General features: G+C 47.4%; 2 protein-coding genes across 6 annotated transcripts in view; one reads left to right on the top strand and one right to left on the bottom strand.

Annotated features, from left to right (window-relative positions):
* The window catches only part of LOC119178592 (uncharacterized), a 258,411-nt gene that overhangs the window by 67,344 nt on the left and 167,532 nt on the right, over nt 1–23,535 (bottom strand). The window contains exon 3 of one of the 5 annotated variants that reach the window (XR_012888977.1): nt 7,882–8,024. The exons of 2 other annotated variants lie outside the window; for them this stretch is intronic. The gene's annotated coding sequence lies outside the window, so the exon portion shown is untranslated. Of the gene's footprint in view, nt 1–7,881; nt 8,025–9,218; nt 9,387–23,535 lie in introns of those variants that run through there. 2 more of the 5 variants (XR_005110727.2, XR_012888951.1) reach the window with 2 other exon arrangements.
* LOC142785676 (uncharacterized) lies at nt 7,947–12,334 on the top strand. The gene is made up of 3 exons (XM_075883900.1): nt 7,947–8,203; nt 8,875–8,919; nt 9,467–12,334. The coding sequence occupies exons 1-3, from the start codon at nt 8,071–8,073 to the stop codon at nt 9,625–9,627; spliced, it is 339 nt and encodes a 112-aa protein (XP_075740015.1). The 5' UTR covers nt 7,947–8,070; the 3' UTR covers nt 9,628–12,334.

The following is a 23,535-nucleotide window of genomic DNA, read 5'->3' as shown; positions in this document are numbered from 1 at the left end:
GCTTCTCTACGGCCGCGAAGTGCAGAACATGCTAGACTTTATGCTACCGTGTCAAGACGAAGACGAGTCGGCAACTGACGCCGAAGAATTTGCAGTGCGTGCTGAGGAAGCTCGGCAGCTCGCGCGACTGCACATCGGCCAGCAACAGCAGGCAGGCGCATGACGCTATAACACCCACCACAGAGAAGTGCTTTACAACCCCGGAGAACAAGTTTGGGTGTGGACGCCCGTCCGCCATCGTGGTCTTAGTGAAAAGTTACTGAGCCGGTACTTTGGCCCATATAAAGTGTTATGCCGCGTCAGTGACGTGAACTACAAAATGATTCCGGTCTCAACACCACATTCACGGAGCAGGACACGACCGAGGCCGGACGTCGTTCATGTGTTGCGCATGAAACCATTTATTGCGCATTGTTCGTAACTTTTCCTTTGCCGTACAGCGTTATTTGTGTCTTTTGTTTATTTTTGTGAACTTGCTTTCTTGTTGATTGACGTTTCCTATATTGGCACGCTCTTCAATTTCTACTTTCACTTTATCCGAATTTCCAATTTCTTTTTTTTCACGTGCCTATGCAGTAGCATCACGGTGCTGCTATGTACATTTCTTTCCTCTTTTTGGGACTTGTTCTTTTTCTTTTCTTTTTTTTCTTTTTTTCAGATGGGGGGAAAATGCCACCAGCACGTAGCGGGTCGACAGCAAAAGCGGCTCTCAATCTGGAGGAAAAATAAGATTGCGGGCTTTTTCTCTGCTCGAGAGCCAGCCACGACTGACGGATCGTCCCGGAGCTAGCTTCCCGGTGGTTTATTAAATCCCATAGTACTTGTGACTCGTCCTGAGAGTATCATCGTGCAGGGCCTGGAGGAGTTCTGGTCGCAGGATGAAGGCTACACAAGAAGGTACTTGGCTCAAAGCGGTGACAAGTCCTTCGTTTGAAGAAGGCGATTTCACAGTGAAAACGACGTAAGTGCCCGTTTTAATACCTTCGGAACAACGGAGGTGCTGCCCTCGATGTATTAGACTAGCCTTCTAGTTTCCGGGTCAGCCCGCTGGCGTTCAGCGAAGTCGTCGGCAGTTATCGTTCCCAAGAAGCAGTCATCATTCAGGTCTTCGGGCAGTGGTGGGTCAACGGGGGCTTGCGACAGGCAGTCGGCGTGGGAGTGTTTCCTGCCTTACTAGTATATGACTGCAATGTTGTATTCTTGAGGTCTCAGGCTCCATAGGGTGAGGCGACCTGAAGGGTCCTTCAAGTTTGCTAGCCAACATAAGGCGTGGTGGTCGCTGAGGACTTTGTAGGGCCTGCCTTTGAGGTAAGGGCCGAACTTTGACGTCACCCAGATGATGGCAAGGCACTTCTTTTCTGTCGTGGAATAATTGCTTTCTGCCTTGGATAGTGACCGCCTATCATAACTTATACCCCTTTCCAGTCAGTCAGTTTTCTGCATAAGGACGGCGCGGAGTCCTACGGGGTTTGCATCAGTGGGAACTTCTGTTTCGGCGTTTTCGTTGAAACGCGCGAGTTACGGAGGCATGTGTAAGCGTTGTTTTATTTCTCCAAACGCTTCATCCTGTGGGGTGTCCCACTTGAACTCGACGTCAGGTCTCGTAAGCTTAGTGAGTGGCTTGGTGATGTGGGCAAAATATTTGACGAAGCGCCTGTAATAGGCGCACCGGCTGAAAATCTGACTCACGGCCTTCTTGTCAGCGGGCGGCGGAAATGCAGCAAATGTGGCTGTCTTCTGCGGATCAGGTCTGGCTTTGGACTTGTTTATCACGTGGGCCAAGAACAGTTGATTTATTTGTGGGGTTTAACGTCCCAAAACCACCATTTGATTATGAGAGACGCCGTAGTGGAGGGCTCCGGAAATTTTGACCACCTGGGGTTCTTTAACGTGCACCCAAATCTGAGTACACGGGCCTACAACATTTCCGCCTCCATCGGAAATGCAGCCGCCGCAGCCGGGAATCGAACCCGCGACCTGCGGGTCAGCAGCCGAGTACCTTAGCCACTAGACCACCGCGGCGGGGCCAGAACAAGAGTTCCTCATACGCAAAGCGGCACTTTTCTGGCTTCAGGGTGAGTTCGCAAGTCTTTATGGCTGGAAGTACGGCGTCAAGGCACTGAAGATGCGCGTCGAAGCTTGAGGAAAACATGACGGCGTCATCCGAGTCAACGAGACAAATCCGCCACTTGAATCCTGCCAGTACTACGTCCATAACGCGTTGAAAAGTTGCAGGTGCCGAGCAACTTCCATTGATGAAAAGCATTTGGCCTTTTGGAGTCGATCAAAGGCGTCGTCTATTCAGAATAAAGGGTATAAGTCTCTTTTCGTAATCTTGTTAAGTGGGCGATAGTCAATGCAGAAGAGTAGTGCTTCATCCTTTTTATTCACTAGCACCACCAGGGACGCCCATGGACTCTTTAAAGGCTGGATATTGTTGCGGAGCGCTTCGTCGACTTGTTTCTTTACGACCTCGCGTTTTCATGTCGAAGTTCAGTACGTACTCTCACGGAGTGGCCTGGTATTGTCTTCTATTACTGTTCGATGTTTCGTGACAGGTGTCTGTCACATTCTCGGAAACGGCGAAAAGCAGTTCTTGTGTTTCAGGTTAGGTTCTCCAGCTGCTCTATTTTATGCGTCGGAGGGCTCAAACTAACGTCTAAAACTGCTTGACTGATTTGTGGGGTTCAACGTCCCAAAACCACAGTCTGATTATGAGCGACGCTGTAGTGGAGGGCTCTGGAAATGTCGACCACCTTCGGTTCTTGAACGTGCACACATATGTGAGCATACGGGCCTACAACATTTCCGCCTCCTGTGGAAATGCAGCCACCACAGACGGGATTCGATCCCGCAACTTGCAGGTCAGCAGCCGAGTACATTTGCCACTAGACCACCACCGCGGGCTGGAAACAGGCTGAACGTATGCTACAGCAGCTTTTCTACCGAAGAGCCATGCGCCTGCTTGCAAATATCAAATCAAATCAAATCAAATCAAACTTTATTTCAGGAATGCATACATTTACATGAATAAAATTCTACAGTACAGAGGAGGTCCCGAAGTTAGAAAACTGTCGGGGGGACCTCTGTTAGAGAATAAGTCAAGTGCGATAACAATGCAGCAAGCAGTGAAAAACACTTTGTACGAATTAAGCAAAGAATGGTTAAAATTTCATAACAACAAGGCAAGAAAAGTTCTGTGTAACAGCAAGTTGAAGTAACTTCTGATGATTAAAAATCCGATGAAAGTGACGTTCATACTTTAAAAACTCACGTGTCCTGTATACAGGCTTCACAATGAGACATGTATGATCGCAGTAATACTGCTTGGTACAAGCGCACACTGCTATCGGGAGTCTGAAGACATGATCATCATGTTGACTTCATCGTTCAAAGTGGGCTACCCATTGCAGAAGGCACACATGCTGCGGTGGGTATTCCCATAAGACCACGTAGTGGGTACACAGCAAGTTCTAAAAGATTTTATGCGCATATTTGCTGTGATTTAAAGATGCTGCACTATACGTTGAATACAGCCATATGCGAAAGCTTTATTGGCAATAGAACTTTCTGGAGCCTCTGTCAAAAGAACTCCAGACAATCACCCTGCAAACAATACACTACAAAATGAACAAGACGACTCCGATCCTTTGGATTAAAATGCAGAGGATATGGACCAGGCATGTTTCACGGCTGCGTCTGACAAAAAAAAAAAAGAGGTCATTGCGTTCCTGTTGTCTTCAGGCCTACCACGGATGGAGGAAACTTATGAAACGTCAACCCCAACACTGTCACATCAGACGTTGTATTGTCGGCTCAAGAGAAAGTTCTTAACCATTGCTTTAGCAAAGACGGAAGCCTGATGGTCACATTGTCGACCCTGCCTGTCACCAACCATCTATTAACGGTGGCTGAACTAGCTGGCGTGCCTGTGGAAGCCCGGGTCCCATACTCATATACAACTGTAAAAAACTACAAGATGTTCCTTTGAGTTGCTCAAACGAAGGCCTACAAGAATATTTACGAAATCAGGGCGTCGCATCGGCATGGGGACTCACCTCCTACACAACCGAAGATGGCGGCAAGGTCATTGAGGTACGCTGTCGATACGTTATTTGGAAATTCGCCAAGGATTCACCAGTACCTAAAGAGACTATGTTTGGCTTTTTAGCTAACTGGTCGCAGAGTATGTTGGGGGCAGCTACACATTGTTCTAAGTGCTAGAAGCATGGTCACATGTCATGACTTTGCAATGGCTTGGTGCACTGCCCAGTCTCTGCTGGTCCTCATTTGCACAAGAAGTGTACCTGAAGAGCACATTCTATGCTAAGTGCGGTGGTCACCACCTTGCTTTATATAAAATTTTTACTACACTTGCATGCTCGCTGAAGGAAGCACCAGAGATACCACGAAGGCGCAACGAACCACCGCCCAATTCAGAAGTTGCATGCACGAATATGAAAGGCTTCGCCCAAGAAAGATTATCATGAAGCCAAGAGGCATCTGGTGACATGTACGCTGATGTGGCCACCAAAGAAACGTGGGAAGCCCACTGGCTCGTCACACCTCCCAAAAGCACTGCAACACGTTTCCCAAGTTCCATCACTCAAGTATAACCACCACTACTCTCAGCCCCCGCAAACCGAGAGGAGGATCAGCGAAAGGCAGCTACACAGAAATACAGACCAAGATTTCGCACGAACACTGATTTCGAAGTTGTTTGCAGCTCCCAAAGCCCTTGTATAAGCCATGCTCACAATGAGTCGTTGGTGTCGACGTCTTACGCTCCGCAGGGGCGAACTCCCTTGAAATTGTAAGCATAGCCTTCTAACAACATCCTCACCTGAACTGATCATTACCTGAACTGACCATGTACTGAATCGTTCGCACATGCACCATATTACAGTGTTACAGTGAAAAAAAACGTCGTAAGAGGCCATCGCTGTGACATCGGCCGCTGCAATAAAGCACGCTGTGACTGCCCAGGAACGTGCCAGCGGTGGTGATGCAGTTGCCTTATTTGCTTACGTCACCAAAAAGTGCTTGTAAGTGGACTCATGAAGCAAAATTGTGCGTAAAAACAGCGTGGCTGAGACAAAATTCGAAGAGTGGTTCGGACCACTCTTAGGAACAATGTGGCTACTTAGAACCTGCCGCCACGGCGGTATACTTTGGTGCCCTGGCTGGTTTTGAGTTGATTCACGCCCATGAACGGCTGCCTGATGACTGCTGGTGCGTTTTTATTTCTTTCGGCGATTTCAGTTTCGTGTGTTGTTTCCCTTGTACGCAGTGGATGGGGTTGGCAACCACCGTCGTCCAATAATTTCGAAGTCGCTGTAATTGAAGAATTCTATTTGGCGTCAATGGTGTAAAATTATGCATGTAAAGATTTGTGGTTGGATGAAAACCAATGTGATACGTGAATGGTCGGTGCATTCGAACGCGGCATGGCCTAGGATCAACGTTATGTGTTATGTTGTTGTGTTGCACCCCATCTCATCCATTTACAAGTTCGACTCGAGATCCTTGCCTCATTGGTGGAAATTACCACCAAATAGATTAATGGGAGCACATTGCTTGCATGCTATTGGAAATAAAAATGAAAGGAACTTTTTAGTGAGTGGTTCATAAAGCTTGTTCTCTAGTGTACTTCCATTCGCTCTAACTGTTCAATGGTTGCGATCTCTGAAATACAGCTGTCGATACACTTTGGGGCGATCTGGAACGGAGCGTACTTTGTAAACCGAAGCGTATTAGGGGTGTGCGGGATTGCACATGAAACTACAAACAAATCATGCCTTTTCACCTTCACTGTTCAGGCACCGATATGGACCGTGATAATACGGCAAGCAGTCGGAATAAAATGACCCTAGTAGCTTTGTATGACACCGGAAATGTGCAAACCCTCACAATTCTGGAGCAAACCATGGCTGAATTCATCCCTGCGACAATCACCAGCCATTTAACTTGGCGCACGAACATCATTCAAAGGTATAGCGAGCCACTGATATGTCTTTTGTGTGACGCATCGACCACTTGACCTGAGAATAATAGCGTTGCGAAGGCGAATCTCCTGTCACATGCTCTGATCGAAGCAGATGACAAACGCGAGCAGACGACGGCTTGGCAGACAGGCACAGCTTGTGATTGGTTGTGAAGCAATACCCTATACTAGCGCTCACTCCGTGACGTTGCCAAAACACTTCTTTCATCTGGCACGCCTGTCGTGTTCGTCATATCACCCCCTCACACATAAGAGCACATTCTGTCACGCCGTGAAAATAGTGCAAATACTTTCTAAGAGCTCTCTTACGTGCAGCGCAGTTGTCGAAAACAACATGGCGTCGTAAACAGCACATCGGTCGGTGCGACTTTCAGCAAACGCTTCTCGCATGAGTTACTTCAGCGTTCGACCGGATGCGTTGTGATTACGGCAGCTCTTTCGGTGCGTGTAAGCAGTGCGGAAAGCTGCGGAAGTGCAATGGTGTACGGTGAAGCGCAGCGAAGCCTGTGCGTCGGTGTGGTTATGAAGCGGGGATCGGCGTCAGTGTATCGACGGCAACTAGCATTCGAGAAGCCTGCGATGTGTGTTTGTGTGCCGGTAACAGTTCGTTTGCTTGACTTTCCAGTCTCTCTGTTGGTGGCTGTGCGACATTTCGGATTGACAGCGTTTTGGCACGTTACTTGAGTGACCCCAAGTACGTACGGAAACGTATGAACTACGCGCTGTGTTCGGTTCTTGCTTCGCCACTGGTTAGCCCGTACGCTTCTAGTTTCTTGAGAGCAATTTAGTGTTAGGGAGTGAAACGATGTTCGTTGTGAATAGTGGTGCTGTGTTGACGTTCCAAGACTTGTGAAAAAGCTGCGCTCGTGTGACCGCAAATTGAAAGACAGCGTTGATAACTGTTTTACTCTGCGAAGTTGCGGTTGTGGAGCTTGGCGGTTTTGTTCGTTAACTCCTCCTTTCTCCTTTTTGTGATAACCATAGACCTTGCGCTGTGATGTGATGAACCAAAGCTGCGAGATGCTACATTCTGTTGTGGATCGTGTCACTTTGGAAGCGCGCCTAGACTGTTCTTCGGTAATAACTTGAGAGTTCTATGTGGCAGCGAGAGCCCGTGAACATCAAGCTTCCCTCTGGCCCCCAGAAAAAGCAAAGATTTCACCGGTGCCTTGCTTTGGATGAAGTTGATGCCCAATACCGCCTAACTGCAGGTTTTCGAGTTCGTCTGGCCATTGTTTTGCATGGCACTAGAGCCTTGTCAACAGCCGGTCATGGCCAGTTCTTACACTTCATCAATGGACGTGCAGGCCTGGCCAGCCCTTCAGTGCTGTCATCGACAGCTTCCAGTCTGCAGATGCCCTTTGCCTGTTGGCCGTAGAGCACACTTGGTTCCTCTTGACACCTATGGCTACTAAATGCTGCCATCGGTGAGTTCACCTTTAGAACTAAATTTCACCGGTCCTATAACGTGTTGAAGTTTTTAAGCCCATGAGATGTAATGTTTCCTATGGTAAGTTGAAGCACGAAAAATTTACTACTACTGTTTTATACATACATATATTATGGAGCAAATACATCAGAAGTTTTTTGTGATTTGATACAAGTGAGTTCTTGTTTGATTATGAGGTTGTGCCTGTCGATTTACCACGCTTGATAGTTGGAAAGTTAATGTGATTTTCCAGGAGCCAGGTGGCACTTGAGAAATTTATGTTATTTTGAAAAATTAGTTCTATAGACGATTACCACTGTGGTAGCACTATACTTCACTAGGACATATATATTGTGGTACGCAAATTTTACATGAGGTTTCAGTTTATTTTAAAGTTATTATAGCAGATTTTGGTCACTTTAACGAAGTAATAGCGTCGTCAAAGAAGTAATAAAAGTGAGGGCTTTTATTGATTGTTTTTAAATATCTCGTTTTCGGCTCTTCACAGATCGCCATGATTGCCTTGTTAAGGTCCTGTGATGCATTGGTTGCACACACTGGCACATGAATCCTCATCATGACTTGAAGCTCCTGTACAAAAAGAGGAAGGACACCTGCTCTCTAACTGTGCAAGCCCATGTCACTGGTGGGACTGTTATCACTCAGCGGGTGTGCCCAGGAAGCATGCATGGCAGCCTCATCTGGAAGGCCTGCGGGCGGTCTACTTGGGAGCTTCGAGGGCACAAAACGGCCTAATGGCTGGCTGCAAGGTTAGTTTTTCTTTAATACATGCAATTAAGTGAAGACCACTTACTGTGCACAAATTGAAAACCCAAGCATGGTTGCTTGCTGTGATACCTGTATTATTCTCACACATAATTCTCATTCAACATTTATAGAAATAAGTAGCAAGATACTTGACAATGTTGAAAGTTGAAACCTGCAGCTTATGAATGAAACTCCAATCACCTGAGACTCAAAAGTTTGTGCTTTTAAACGAGCACAAATACTTTGAATCCTTATTGAGCTCTCGAGCCTGTGACTCCCTCTGTGGATCAAGTGCTTTGGAAGGAAATAGCAAGTGGGTGGAAATGACCTGGCTGTTCACAACTTGCAAGGAGAAAGACCTATTGGACAAGCCTCAGATGACATAGGGCCAGTAAATGCATCTTTTACTTCATATAGCTTTTTCTCTTTCAGTGCTGTGGCTTGTTGTGTTTCAGCCGAACGTGTTCACCTCGATGGCATAGTGATATATATTTTTCTACAAATTGTACCCGACTTAACTACGTATTGTACATCTCTAAGGGCGACGTTCAGTGTGTTTCAAAGCCATGGCTCCTCATATGTCTGTCTGTGGCTAGCCTATTTTAGCAGCAGTGCGATGCAGCCAGCACACATGCAAGCCAAGTCATGGAGCCTCTTTTGGTGTTCTGTGCAGGGCGCAGCATATCCATCCGGCAAGACACTGGTATCTACAATAATGGTGAGTGTTGGTGGCACCTGTAAGAGCCCGTTGTGTTTGTTGCACATGATTATTTCCCCTGATGAAGTGAATTTTTGAAAGGTTTTCTTCTTTTAGAAAAATAGATGTCAGCAACAAGCACACTCATAATCTACAAGTGCTTTGTGTCTTTTAGACTGCCCATTTGCTCCTAAACGCGGTATGGTGAGCTGGCTATGTTAGAGAGCCTTAAAGTTACGAACCTTGGCTGTTGTGTTGTAATGAAGTCTAACTTGTGTTTCTTAGTGAACTTATTTGTGGTCTGCTTCTCGCACCTAGTGTAAAGTCAAAATAAAAGAAACTTTATTGGTATTTTATGCCTGGCAAAAGTTTCAAGCCTTCATCTATAACATTGTAGTTTTGCTCTTGTATCATAATAAAATACATTTTCAGTCTTCACTGTTTGCGTGTATGTTGAGGCTTGTCGTTGGCTTCTGAAAATATGACATCTGTAAATATGAGCACATATTTAGCAACTGCACACTTTTGCTAATAGCATGGTTGTATCAATGATCAGTATTTTTCTAAGTTCCAGCCGTAACAAGGGATCCGGTGCTCCATGGTCATGTACAGTCTATCAAGAACAGAGCACAGAAGACCAACAAGTATAAAGGGACTGCCAGTGACTATTCTCCTGCTCAAAGTTTACTACAGCAGAAAGAGCACATTGTGATGTCAGGAGCAGTTTGAATTGTATACGTAGTAACATTCTGCACAGCTGCAGCCTAACTTCTTAGCAGTGCATTATTCAGCAGTCCCTTTGCTTGCAATCTAAGTTATTTAAATTTTGCGTGGAAGATACCAAACTATGGCACTAGTTTAAAGGCTGTGGTAGTGTTAGTGGGCAAATATTTTTGAGCTGAAGTTTTTAACATGCATGTTAAGTGCCTGCATGTCTCTGCCTTTACCTGCCATAAATCACAGCATCCATGGTCGGCAATGGGTACTGTGTTTGCATTCTTTGTAGTACAAGAAGTAAAGCCATGGATGAGGTATTCTTGTAGTTATTCGATGTAATCCTTCAGTCTACACTCATTGGTATAGCACCAATGATTCCATGAGTGTATAAGCTCTGGAAAGTGAATCTATGTGAATTAATTTATTTGGAAGGAAGAGGATCATCACTACTCCTAGTATATCTTAACAGTAGATTTCAGTGCTTGTGTATTGTTATCCCACTGTTCGTCCATCCTTCAGCATTCTACTTCTCTGTTTCTACTGTGTTAGCGTAACTTTTTTAATGTATACTTTGCCAGATAGGTTTGTTCGTAATGTAAACGTGTACTATGCAAGTGACTTATCATGTATGCAGCTTTACTTGGACTAGAAATAAAAGTATCTATTTTAATTTATATGTAGCTTTAGCATGCATTTACTTATCTTTTTCTAAGTGCCTGTACAATTGTTTAGCCCTACAAAGGTACTGGTATACTCTAATATTGAAGCTGGCATCTTAAAAGACTTTGTTAGAGAAGTAATAATGTGTTTATAACCATTAATACTATTCTCAGATGAGCTATAAAAACTCTATGGAAATGTCTTTACATTTTTCGAACTGTGTTAAGGTAATTGTTCTTATGTTCTTTCATTGTGGTCCCTGTTTCATGCAAATGACGCATAATTACTTTGCAGTGGCATAGTATTAGTTGTGATTTTACACATACGTGCTGAACAACATCGCAGTTGAGGCCAGCAGCAAGACATACATGCAGTGCCCTGGATCTTCACCTCACATAGTGTACAGTCTTTGCCCACCAGTAAACTGAATATTTTTCAAGCAGACTAATAGACAGCTGTATGGGGACTGTGTTGATGTGCAAACTTTGAAGTCTTCTTGAGGAGTGTTTTTCATCATTTTAGTCCAAGTGAACTAGCTACCCAAAACCACAACTGGTGGGAATGTGGTGGTTTCCTCTCTCCAAAACCAATTCTACCAGCTGCCTCAATGTTAGCATTGGGTGAATTCACGAACTGGAAAAATAATTGGTCTTTGTTTTCTTGGCCGAAAGAGTCGCTTCCCCCATTAAACCACCACGACGCGCCAGAATAAAAATTCTTAACTAAATAAAGTTGATTCTACATTTGAGAACTGTTTTTAAGAAAACGAAATGGCGATGTCATGATACAGAAGCGCGGAAAAAAAGAATTCAGTGTTCGCCATGCGGGGGCAAAGAGGAAAACGAAGAGTGGGTGTGGTGGGTGGGGTGGTTCGAGGCAGCGCATGCAAGGAGTCAGTTCTGGGCTGGACGTCCGGTCCGGGGAACTAGACGACGGCATCTAGGCGCTATACCGTTCCTGGACTCCGGCTTGGCGACTGGCCCAGGGACCAGGCGATCCACTGCTGTTCTGGCTGCCGTTCCGGACGGCTGGACATCCTGTGAACGAGGCCTGTATTCCGGCTGGGCGACTGGCCAAGGGACCAGGAGAAGTTCCGCGGTGCTGGCTGCCGCCCAGAGGGGCTGTGGGTTTTGGTTGCTGCGGGCCTGATGTTCCTGCTGCCGTTCCGGGTGGCTGGCGCGACCCCGGTGCGCTGCTGAGACGAGCGTGGTGGCGGAGGGCTGCTGCGGAGCTACCAATCAGCTACTCACAAGTGCTGCTGCGGCAGAAGGCCGTGTCACGGCGTGGTCCGACGCACGTTGAAAACGGCAACAAGCCAGACATCGCATAGCCCACGAGCAATGGGCGCCGGTGACCCGCAAGCCACATCAAAAAACGGCGAGACTTTTCTGATTTAGAGAGACATTGAGCACAGCTATAGACTGCGTGTTTTTACTACTTTAGGTGTTACTCGTTCATAGTTACGTTCTCTGTATATATTCTCGTGTGTGTGTCTGTGCACTCGTGGTTCGATTCAGTTCCTTGCTGAGTGGTCCTGGGCCCAAAACTGACACTACGTCACAGGCGCCTATTGCTGTCAATATAAACACTGCTTGCACTAAGGAGCTTAGTAGCTTATAATTGTATTATTCATGTATTGTCTAGATTTTCTTTGCGCTGTGCCAACTTTCAGCCCGAGAGTCCTAACATGCTTTGTTAGTGGGTTGTGAATGAGCCAATATATGTATATAAATAGAGTGATATTGCAGACATGTACAAAATATTGATGCACAGCCCTTTTCTTTAGCATGACATCTTAAAAGGCTTTATACTTATGTTTTTTTAAAAACTGCTTGTCACTGGGCAGCAGCAGAAACTATGCATCAAGCTTTTGCGAGATGGTTCAAGAAACATCGTGTTCACACATAACAGTGCTAGTGGATTTCTCTCGTAAGTTACTTTCTGTATATTCAAAATGAGTGTATTAAAATTGTTGTTTTATAGCCATTCATTTCAATATTTACACCTGTATGTATGTATGTATGTATGTATGTATGTATGTATGTATGTATGTATGTATGTATGTATGTATGTATGTATGTATGTATGTATGTATGTATGTATGTATGTATGTATGTATGTATGTATGTATGTATGTATGTATGTATGTATGTATGTATGTATGTATGTATGCATGCATGCATGCATGCATGCATGCATGCATGCATGTATGTATGTATGTATGTATGTATGTATGTATGTATGTATGTATGTATGTATGTATGTATGTATGTATGTATGTATGTATGTATGTATGTATGTATGTACATGTGTGTGTGCGTATATGTATGTATGTACGTATCACTCTTTTAAATGAGAATCCGTTTTGTCATTGGTGAGTTTGGCAATGATTTGGCTGAATTTGTTTCTAATGTGAGCGCTGACTATGTACGTCATCTTCATCTGTATGACCAAACCATTGTAGTGATCATCATCGTATGTCACGCGGGCTGGCTCTCTGGCTCGTGCGTCTGGATTAAAAAAAAGGATAACCTGGTTGCTGCCGTACCGGACGTGGTCTCATAAGTGGTGGAGCGTGCTTTGGTTCCCACGTCCTCCTGCTCTACCCGTCACCCCTGGAGCTCCGGTCTGGTCGACGGTTGTGCCCTCAAGCAACAGCAATGGCAGAACCCAACCCGCCCACTGCTGCAACCGCTCCTTCTCAGCCACTTAGGCTTCACTACACCGTGAGTACCTCTCATCGAGACCCTCCGGTATTTTCCGGCCTTCGCAACGAAGACGTCGAAGAATGGCTCGACAGTTATGATCGAACCAGCGTTTGCAATTATTGGGATGAGGCGCACAAACTGCGCTACGTTCCTTTTTACCTCGATGGCGTCGCTAAAACATGGTATTACAACCACGAGAGCGACTTCTCCAATTGGTCGGCCTTCACGGGGCATCTCCGTCAGGTATTTGGCACGTCTGCAGGATGTTCTGTAGTAGCGAAACAGAAGCTCGCAACCCGCATTCAAGGGGACGACGAATCGTATACGTCCTACATTGAAGATATCCTGGCTCTCTGTCGCCGAGCACAAAATGACATGACGGAGGCCGATCGCGTCCGACATCTACTGAAAGGCATCAACTCTGTGGCCTTCAATGCTCTCGTGATTCAGAATCCGACCACCGTCCGGGACGTCATCACTACATGCCAACGCCTGGACGCGCTTCATTCCATGCGCCTTCCACACGCCTCCTGCGACGCTCGCTTTACCAAAGAGCATGAATTGCGGGCCCTTATCCGCACAATCGTCAGAGAAGAACTTCACGGCCTTATTCCAGGCAACCCTACCGTTGCGTCTGTCCACACACCTCCTCCCAACCTGCGAGAGATAATCAAAGACGAACTGGCATCAATGACAAGCGCTGCACATGCCCCGTCTCCTGTGCTCCTCCCAGTGCCTTCGTACGCAGAAGTTGCATCGCGGGCCCCTGCACCAGTTCCAACCATGCCTGCGGACGTCGGATGCGACCATGTGGCTGCGATGACAACGCAAGCGCCAAGGCCACGCCACTATTCTACATGGCGTCCTCCCCGCCCCATCTGCTTCTACTGTGGCATAAGGGGTCATATATCCCGTTTCTGCCGCCGCCGTCAGCAGGATGAACGACGTGGTTACTCAGCTTACGAGAGAGACTTTTCCCCGAGACCCGATGAATACGATCCCGCATCGTATTCATCCACCTTCCGTCAGTCGCCCTCCCCTCCACGGTCTCATGCTGGGCCTCATCCGTCTCGTTCATCTCGCCGCCGTTCTCCGTCACCGTTTCGGCGTACGTCATCACCCTTGCGTCCCGCTCCGATCTCTCGGGACTCGGAAAACTAGAAGGTGCAGTTTTTGGAGGGGAAACTGCTTGTCGTCGGAATGCTACAACTCCTCCGTCTAGTCCAGCTAATTTACTGCCTGTTTCTGTGGAAGGTGTTTTTGTTGACGCCCTTATAGACACTAGAGCAGCAATTTCGGTAATTGATCGTGAATTGTGTTTTCGCCTGCGTAAAGTGCAAACTCCTTATGCCGGCCCCATGTTATGCGGTGCTAATGACAGTCCAATTCGCCCGACCGGGTTGTGCACTGCTCGTATTCTCATCGATGGAATCCGTCATCACATACAATTGGCTGTGCTGTCTTCGTGCGCTCATCAGATAATCTTAGGCTGGGACTTCTTGTCTGCGGCGTCTGCTGTAATTTCGTGTGGTCGGCCCCTCATTCGTATTACGGACACTGAGCTTTCTTCTGCTGCCGACCTTTCGTCGCCCAACCTTGTGACAGCTGCGGATTTCCTCCTGCCTCCCGGACGAGAACGTGTCCTTACGATCAAGTCACGTGACATTCTAGATGGTGACGCTGTGGTTGCTCCTTGCCAGCGCTGCATTTTTCGAGGGATCACCATCGCATCTTGTTTAGTGCGGTTCTCCCGTGGTTATGCAAGCATCACGGCCTGCAACACGACGCCAGAACCACTTCTTTTGCCTGAGGGGACCACTGTTGCCAGCATTACCGAAGAAGCACCGCTTTGTGTCGTCACTGGTTCATCTGCTTCGTCATCCTCAAAGTGTATGCCAGCGGAAGATGCATTTCCTGCTCTCAAGGCCACTTTGTGTGAACATCTCAACCCAACGCAAACGGATGCCTTGCTAGCATTATTAATGAAGCACAAAACTTGCTTTGACGTTTGTTCCGAAGGTCTGGGTCAAACAACAGTGACCGCCCATCGTATCGACACCGACGGATCCCGTGTGATTCGCCGCCGCCCTTACCGTGTGTCGGCTTCTGAGCGCAAGCTTATAGAAGAACAAGTCAACGACATGCTCGCGCGCAACGTCATCAGGCCTTCGACAAGCGCATGGTGTTCTCCTGTCGTACTAGTGAAAAAAAAGGATGGCTCGGTACGGTTTTGCATTGATTACAGATCACTCAACAAAATCACTCGTAAGGACGTCTACCCAATGCCTCGCATTGACGACGCTCTTGATACTTTACAAGGTGCCGAGTACTTTTCAAGTCTTGACTTGCGCTCCGGTTATTGGCAGATTCCAATGCACGAGTCTGATAAAGAGAAGACTGCGTTTGCTACCCCCGATGGGCTCTTGGAATTCAATGTAATGCCTTTCGGCCTGTGCAATGCCCCAGCCACATTCGAACGGATGATAGACACGGTACTGCGGGGATTAAAATGGAAGACCTGCCTTTGCTACCTGGACGACATTGTCATTTTTTCGTCGAGCTTCTCACAGCACCTGGAACGGCTAGACGAAGTCCTCACGTGTTTAGCTAAGGCCGGTCTCCAGCTCAACACTAAGAAGTGTCGGTTTGCCAGTCACAGCATCAAGGTATTAGGTCACGTCGTCAGTAAACATGGCGTTGAGCCCGATCCCGACAAGGTTGCTGCGGTGCTGCACTTTCCTACACCAACCACACAGAAAGACCTCCGCAGCTTCCTTGGCTTAGCATCGTATTTCCGCCGCTTTGTACGTGATTTCGCTACTATTGCGGCTCCTCTACACAAACTTCTGACCACGAGCGCACCCTTTGTCTGGTCGGATGACTGCGAAGCTGCTTTTCACACCCTCAAGCGATGCCTCACATCACGGCCAGTGCTTCGCCATTTCGACCCTGCAGCACCTACTGTGCTACACACTGACGCAAGTGGACTTGGCATCGGTGCTGTCCTTCTTCAGCGGAACCACGCTTCCGAAGAACAAGTCGTGGCCTACGCGAGCCGTACCCTATCACATGCTGAGCGAAACTACAGCATCACTGAGCAAGAATGTCTCGCCATCGTGTGGTCCATACAAAAGTTTCGTCCTTACTTATACGGCCGGCATTTCACGATAGTGACTGACCATCATGCTCTGTGTTGGTTATCGTCTCTCAAAAATTTGTCGGGACGCCTTGGCCGTTGGGTACTACGATTGCAAGAGTATGACTACAGCGTCACATATAGGTCGGGCCGAGAACACCAAGATGCCGACGCTTTGTCCCGTTGCCCGCTCTCGCAGAGCGCCGAAGTGTCACCTGCCATCTGTTCGTCGCCGCCCGCCAAAGTGACCAAACAGACGGCTGCTCCTTCGAAACAGTTAGTTGCCTCGGCGGACCTTCTTTCGTCCACAGATCTCGCCTCGCTCCAACATGCCGATACCTACTGCCGCACAATCATCGATCGGCTCACTGGCTTTTCGCGTGCTCCAAACAGCCGCCTAAGACGGCAACTTGCCCGTTTCAAGCTTCAAGAGGGAACATTATGTCGGCAAATTTACCATCCTCTCGGTAACCAATGGGTTCCCGTCATTCCTCGCTCACTTCGTCTGGAAGTTCTACAAGCGTTTCATGACGATGCGACAGCTGGCCACTTAGGGTTCCACAAGACCTACGATCGCCTCAGGATTCGCTGCTTTTGGCCTGGCCTCTGCACTTCTGTCCCCAAGTACGTCGCTTCCTGCGCGTCATTCCAGCACCGAAAACGTACCACGTCTCTTCCCACAGGGCCACTGCAACCACTGCCGTGCCCGTCCACTCCCTTTGAATTTGTGGGCATAGACTTATACGGACCTCTTCCGCTTACGTCAGCCGGTCACCGCTGGATTGTTACTGCCGTAGACCACCTTACTCGCTACGCGGAGACGGCAGCTCTTTCATCTGGTGCTACCTCTGAAGTAGCCGATTTTTTCCTTCGCGCCATTATTTTACGACATGGCGCACCGCGTGTGCTCCTTAGTGACCGCGGCAAGACATTTCTTTCGCATGTCCTTGCTGAAGTCTTACAGGCCTCTAACACTATTCACAAGACCACATCAGCGTATCACCAAGAAACTAATGGTCTGACTGAGCGTTTTCACCGAACTTTGTCCGACATGATCTCTATGTACGTGCAACCAGATCACAAAAACTGGGACACAATACTTCCTTTTGTCACGTTCGCATATAACACTGCCATACAGCGTACAACGAATTTCAGCCCTTTCTTTCTCGTGTATGGCCGTGTACCGACTTTTGTTCTGGACACCACCTTTTTGTCCACATCTTCCAATCCATCTTCATCTCTCCCGGAAGAGTTCGCCGCTCGCGTCGCCCGCTGCCGTAAAATCGCCCGTGCCAACACTGCTACCATTCAGGACAAGAGAAAAATCGACATTGATGCGAAGCGTCGAGTTGTTGTGTTCCGCCCAGGCGACGAAGTCCTTTTGTGGACACCTGTTCGTGTACCTGGGCTCTGCGAAAAATTCCTTCACCGGTATCTCGGTCCACACACCGTCCTGGAACGAACATCTGAAGTCAACTATCGCGTTGCTCCTGTCAACGCGGCTTCTGATCGTCGTTGCCGCCACACCGAGATCGCCCACGTCTCTCGACTGAAACGATATATTCGGCGTCCCAACTCTTTCTAACTTGCTGCCCTCTTTCGCTAAGGGGGGAAAATAGTGTGAGCGCTGACTATGTACTTCATCTTCATCTGTATGACCAAACCATTGTAGTGATCATCATCGTATGTCACGCGGGCTGGCTCTCTGGCTCGTGCGTCTGGATTAAAAAAAAGGATAACCTGGTTGCTGCCGTACCGGACGTGGTCTCATACTAGTTCTTTTTCTTCTGAGCCTTATACATTTCAATTTGTTTTGTACTGCATAAAAATAAATGTAACCTTACGCAAAATATGTGTGTTCGAAGAAGTTGTTTCATTTGCCAACCTACAGTCATGGGCAAGAAATTAGGTAAAATGGAACGAACCAATGAAGATTGGTTTAGAGCATAGCTACTCTTGATTGCATATCTTGTACACATTGTGTTGGTCAAATATGTTCATTTCAACAAATCAATTTTAATCAAAATAAGCAAGCTATCAACCGTGGTTGTATACGTGCGTGATATTTATGCATATTTTATAGCGGTTGGCAATTTCAATTAAGGTAGCAAACCTAGTCAAGCTGAATACACTAATTAGGTCCATGCACCTTTCAACTGCACGGGAACTGTTGTTAATAAAAAATGAACTTCCGTTTAAAAATTTATTCTAGTAACCAGAAGCAGAGTATCTCTCTATGACGCAAATCAGATTGCCATTGTTCTGTTCCATTCTGGACAATAGGGGACCCTCTCAGCAGAACTCGATTAACTGCTATAGTTCATTTTAACCATTGACAGCGACATTACACTGAAGTGCGCAGCATGACAGATAGCGGGAGAGAAGACACAAACTAATCACTCTGTTTATGTCAGGTCTAACTGTCCGTGCTCTTTGGTCTGGCTGCATGTGATGATGCCCACCAAATTAGAACGAAAGCGTGTCCCTACAAAGGCAGTCAACTTGGCCGCAAGCATTTAGCTCGCTGCATGTGTACATTTTCTTCAAAACACCGTAACGACTGATCGCTGGTCGAATATCCAAACACGTGAAAAGTAGTATGCCAGATATGATATTGGTATTTCAGCACTGGACACTTTTCCGATAAGAGAGCAAGGAGGAGAAAATTATGAGCCCTGAATTTATGAAGAAAATTTATGAAATTTATGAAGAAGCAGGGTACAGCGCTTTTGGGTCAAAGGGGGAGTGAAAGAAGCAAGTGTGAAAGCCACGTTCACAAAAAATTAGTCCCCGCCACCAGGCATAATGTCAGGCCGGGCAACCTCTTGAAAAAAAGGTGCCCGGTGACTCTGCGAATCGAACCAAGTACCTCTTCAATTGTAGCTGAGCGCTGTAACCGCTCGTCCACTGCAGCAGTGCTTGCATTCGCCTTATTGCTGATATCATAGAGTTTCCAAAAATTAACTAGAGGGCACTGTGTGGCTGCGATCGTTCAGCGACCATGGAAATGATGGGTAGTACACACATTGCCTAGTATTCGTACTTGCGGGTGGTGAATCGTACTTGCGGCTTTGTTTATTGCTGGTTACAGTTTTGTTTTGAACGAAAGAACGAACCCTTTTGAACTTAGTGACTTGATTCGAAATGGTGAGCCTAAAAGAATAAGGTTGTGAAGTGCAAAAGGTGAACATTTGCTAATTTATGTTTTTGTGAAAAGAAACAGCTCCAAGCCACACAAACACACATGGAGCCAGGAGCAGGCCAGAAGTACGAAAATTAGACAAATGTGTGTACTACCCATCATTCCTATGCTCGCTGAAGCGCCATTCGTTGCAGCTCCCATAGACGCTAGCGGCAGAGTTTATAGCGGCATAGACGCTAGCGGCAGACGCTAGCGGCAGAGTGTATATTGGGAAACTCTATGGCTGATATATTGTCATTCCATCGAATGACGCCAAATGCAAAAACGTCAGGTGAAACTTGGTCGAAAATCAAAAAGTTAGTTAGAATGCGCTTGCCCAAGGTTACTAGAAGATAGAAACCGCCACGTGTGACTGGGTAACCATGCGCTATTTACCTTGTACAATACTGTCATGACGTTGGGATAGCCGGCTCTAACGTAGGCTACCTTCTCATAGTTTGTCAAATATAAATAAGAAAATAAAAATATATATATATCGGCCTGTGACGCTGCTTTGCGGAAACTTTCTCTGACGTCTGCTGGACCAGCAAATTGTCTTTATTATCTATCAATTTCAAGCTTTCGCGAAGCCGAAACGAGAGTCTCTCTCTCTCTCTTTTTGTCCTTTTCGCACGTGTGATAACGTCTCTTGACCTCAGGACTCGTATACACGTCCCTTGCTTTGTTTGCTCACTCAAACAACGCTGGACAAAATATTTGCACCGTGTTTTGTGGAAAGCATTAGCACTGAAACACCTCCCGACGAGTCTCCCTCGTTTTACGTAGACACATACCTAAGCGTAAGCGTATGCACGTTCTCGCATTCCGGCTTTATAAACATGCTGCGGTGCATGGAACCAGCGAAATTCCGCTCACAATTTCATTTGACTACCACTGTTATCTATTTCCGCACAATTTCAGCTGCTGATTCGCAGGTCGCGGATTCGAATCCCGGCTTCTGCGGCTGCATTTTCGATGGAGGCGGAAATGTTGTAGGCCCGTTTGCTCAAATTTGGGTGCACGTTAAAAAACCCCAGGTGGTAGAAATTTCTGGAGGCCTCCACTACGGCGTCTCTCATAATCATGTGGTGGTTTTGGGACGTTAAACCCCACAAATCAGTCAAATAATTATTTCCGCACAATTCATCTGCAGGCACCAAAGTCGCCCCTGTGTCTTGTAATAAAGATATTGTAACAAAGGCTACCTTTTACTATAGGTACAAAACACCCTTTCGTTCATTACTATACCGTTCTCGATTGCACCGAATTAGTTAAGTAGCAGCGCAGCTTCATTAAAATATAAGGTGACTGGTCGCGTTAAAAGGGGGCAGTTATTCGAGGCACATTTTCAAACATTGCATGCATCGATTTATGCGTGGTTTCATTGATGTGGTGCACCTGGAGTGTTGTTTACTTGTACTTGGCGAGATAGCGCATGGATTGCTCGATGGCTTAACGCCATTGAAGAATTTCTTTTCTATCTACAGTCGTTGATGAAAGGCGAGTGGTTGGCTTTGCGCAGCCCACCAAAGCGTCTATTACAACGCACGCCGCATCCCTTAAGTTCTGTGGCAGACGCTCACAGAACTGAAACTTCGATGCAGCAAATCAGTGACTATCATCGTATACTCTCGATGCTAGACGTTTTGCGTTCTACCTTGATGTTATCGGCGCACACTTCTTTCTTTTCTTGTTTTTCATCGGCTACCGTGTGTCCTCCTAGCCCTCTTAAGTGCCGAATAAGTTAAATTGATACCCGCGCTATAGTAATGCCTCCAGAGAAGAGAATTCTTGTCTAAAAAATGCGTAGCCAAGAGAAAGCTTTGTGAATTTGGCCCCAGATTTTCAACAAAACTTCGTGTGAGCATTCGAGTACCTTAGCCACTAGACCACCGTGGCAGGGCTCGAAGACTGGTTGAAAGGTTTCAGTCGTCGGAGTAGATTCGGCGGAATCGTTGAGGGCGATAGCGTTGCTGGCTTACAGTACCTATTCGATGTAGGCAACCCTAGTGCCTTTGCCCACGTGCTTGTACTCATTGCTGAAGTTCGTGATCTTCACTTTTGCGTCTCCTATTCGCACCTCGGCTATTCCTCTTGTGACGCAAATTTCGCGGTTGGTCAACAGGTTTTGGTCGCCTCCAACCACGCCTTGCATCTCTGTTGATTGTTGAGTGCTGACGGAAATGCTGACGCTAAAACGAGGAGGAATGGTGACTTGGTCTGCCAGCACATTCAAGGCATGCCTTCTGGACGTTGTGTGTGGCAGCAGTGCTTTTTCTGTGAATAGTGTTATAGACTTTGTTCTCAGGTCGATGACCGCACGGTGGAGGCTCAAGAAGTCCTTTCCAAAAATGGCATCTCTCGAGCAATGCTGCGGTACGACGAAGCTTGCGGGATAAATGCGACTGTTAATGGTCACTCTAGCTGCGCAGATTCCCGTTGGTGTCACTAGGTGACCTCCTGCTATACAGATTTCAGGGCCTTCCCAAGCGGTCATAACTTTATTCAACTTCACGGCGAAAGCCACACTGATGACGGAATAGCCGGCTCCGGTGTCGACGAGAGCAGTGATCCTGTAGCCATTGATGAGAACGCCGAGGTTGTTAGTTCGTCGCCTGGCGTTGCGGTTGGATCACGGCGTCTTATTACGGCTACCACAGTTTACACCACTGTTTCGACGTTGCGTAATCAGGACTTCTTCTGGTCGCGAAGTTTCGAGGTCGGGGCTACGTTTAGGTAACGGCGGGTTCTTAAAGTTTTGTTGTGGCGGTGTCGCCGGCGGCGGAGGATCTTCGGCAGTTCGTCATGCAGCAACCGCATCTCCGTCCGTAGCAGCCCTTAGTTCTCCTGATATGGGCAAAGTGACCGGACCCGACTTAGGCCAGTGTACTGACTACAGTGCGTAGACATGTGGTGACCGGGTGAAGGGGAACGAGAAGATCCTCGGGGTGTCCTCTGCGTTGCGGCGAGATAGTCGGCGATGTCACGTAGTTTTTCACTCCACAGTGGACGCGGCGCGTCAATGACGAAACGACGTTGTCCCATCTGGCGCTACTCGCAGCGGTGGTAGGTGTGGCCAGCTTCCCCGCAGTGATAAAAGACAGGCCGGGGGTCGGGGGTGCGCCACATGTCGGTTTTTCTCGGAGCCTTTGTAGTATGTAACAAGTATAACATTTTGAACTCCAAGGTGGTGCTGGTGAGTCTTTGCGTTGTTGAACAATAAAAAAATAGTGCTCATTGTACACGCCAATGGCTGCTAATGGAAATTGAGAGACAGGAGCATTCGGCTTTAAATTAACGCGCATGCTGCGATCCCCATTAGCAGCCATTGGCATGTACATTGAGAACTATCTGAAAAGAAAAGGTTGCTACGTTATACTCATTGGGTGTAAGCTCCTTAGTTTTAGAAAAGTTTAGCGAGCGTTGAGCCGCAGTGCCATGAATACAATGAACTAGTATATACCATGAATGAACTCGAGGTGGTTAAAGGCGGGAAGTAGATACGAAGCGCAAGCCGCAAGAAAGTAAAAGCCGAATTCCCCTGTCTCTCATTTCTCATTAGCAGCCATTGACATGTACATTGAGCACTATCTGACAGGAAAAGGTGCGAGATGGTGGTACTTGGAGTGTTGAATAGATGGACGAACGGACACACAGAGAGATGCATGGATGGACGCATGAACGGACGCACGGGCGGGTGCATGGACGAACGCAGGGCGGACGCACGAACAGACGCACGCACGGACAGGCAGGTGGACGCGTGGACGGTCACACCAATGGACGCATGACGGACAAATGCTTCACCCCACTCTACATCATTCGCTCCGTGAATATGCTGCCAATTTTTTTTCATCAGGGTCCCAATGGTTGAGGGCGGCGACGCAGTCGTAAGTCTCTAGCCAGGCCTCCAGGGTCTCGAACGATGACTCGCAGAAAGTTGGTGGTTCTCTGGGTCGATGCATGACGATCGTGGGGTGTGACGCAGAGGTTGTCATTGTCACATCAGTCGAGGTCGTGGCATTAGTCTTCCGCGCCTTGTCAAGTAGGGGCCCGTACTACGGTGTTAGACCTTGCTGACGGCGGCTTGTTCGCTGCTCCTGGTCGGCGTCGGTATCTTTTCCGCGAAGTTGGCTGAGTTCACGTCTTGACGGGGGCGTCCGGTGCATAAACGAAGCTGCATCTCCACCAGATGTCACGGGGTCGCGACATGGCTGAAGGCAACAGACTGGTTAGTC

This window comes from Rhipicephalus microplus, chromosome 1, assembly GCF_043290135.1.
Source record: "Rhipicephalus microplus isolate Deutch F79 chromosome 1, USDA_Rmic, whole genome shotgun sequence".
Lineage (NCBI taxonomy): Eukaryota > Metazoa > Arthropoda > Arachnida > Ixodida > Ixodidae > Rhipicephalus > Rhipicephalus microplus.
This window is presented reverse-complemented; position numbering and strand designations above follow the sequence as displayed.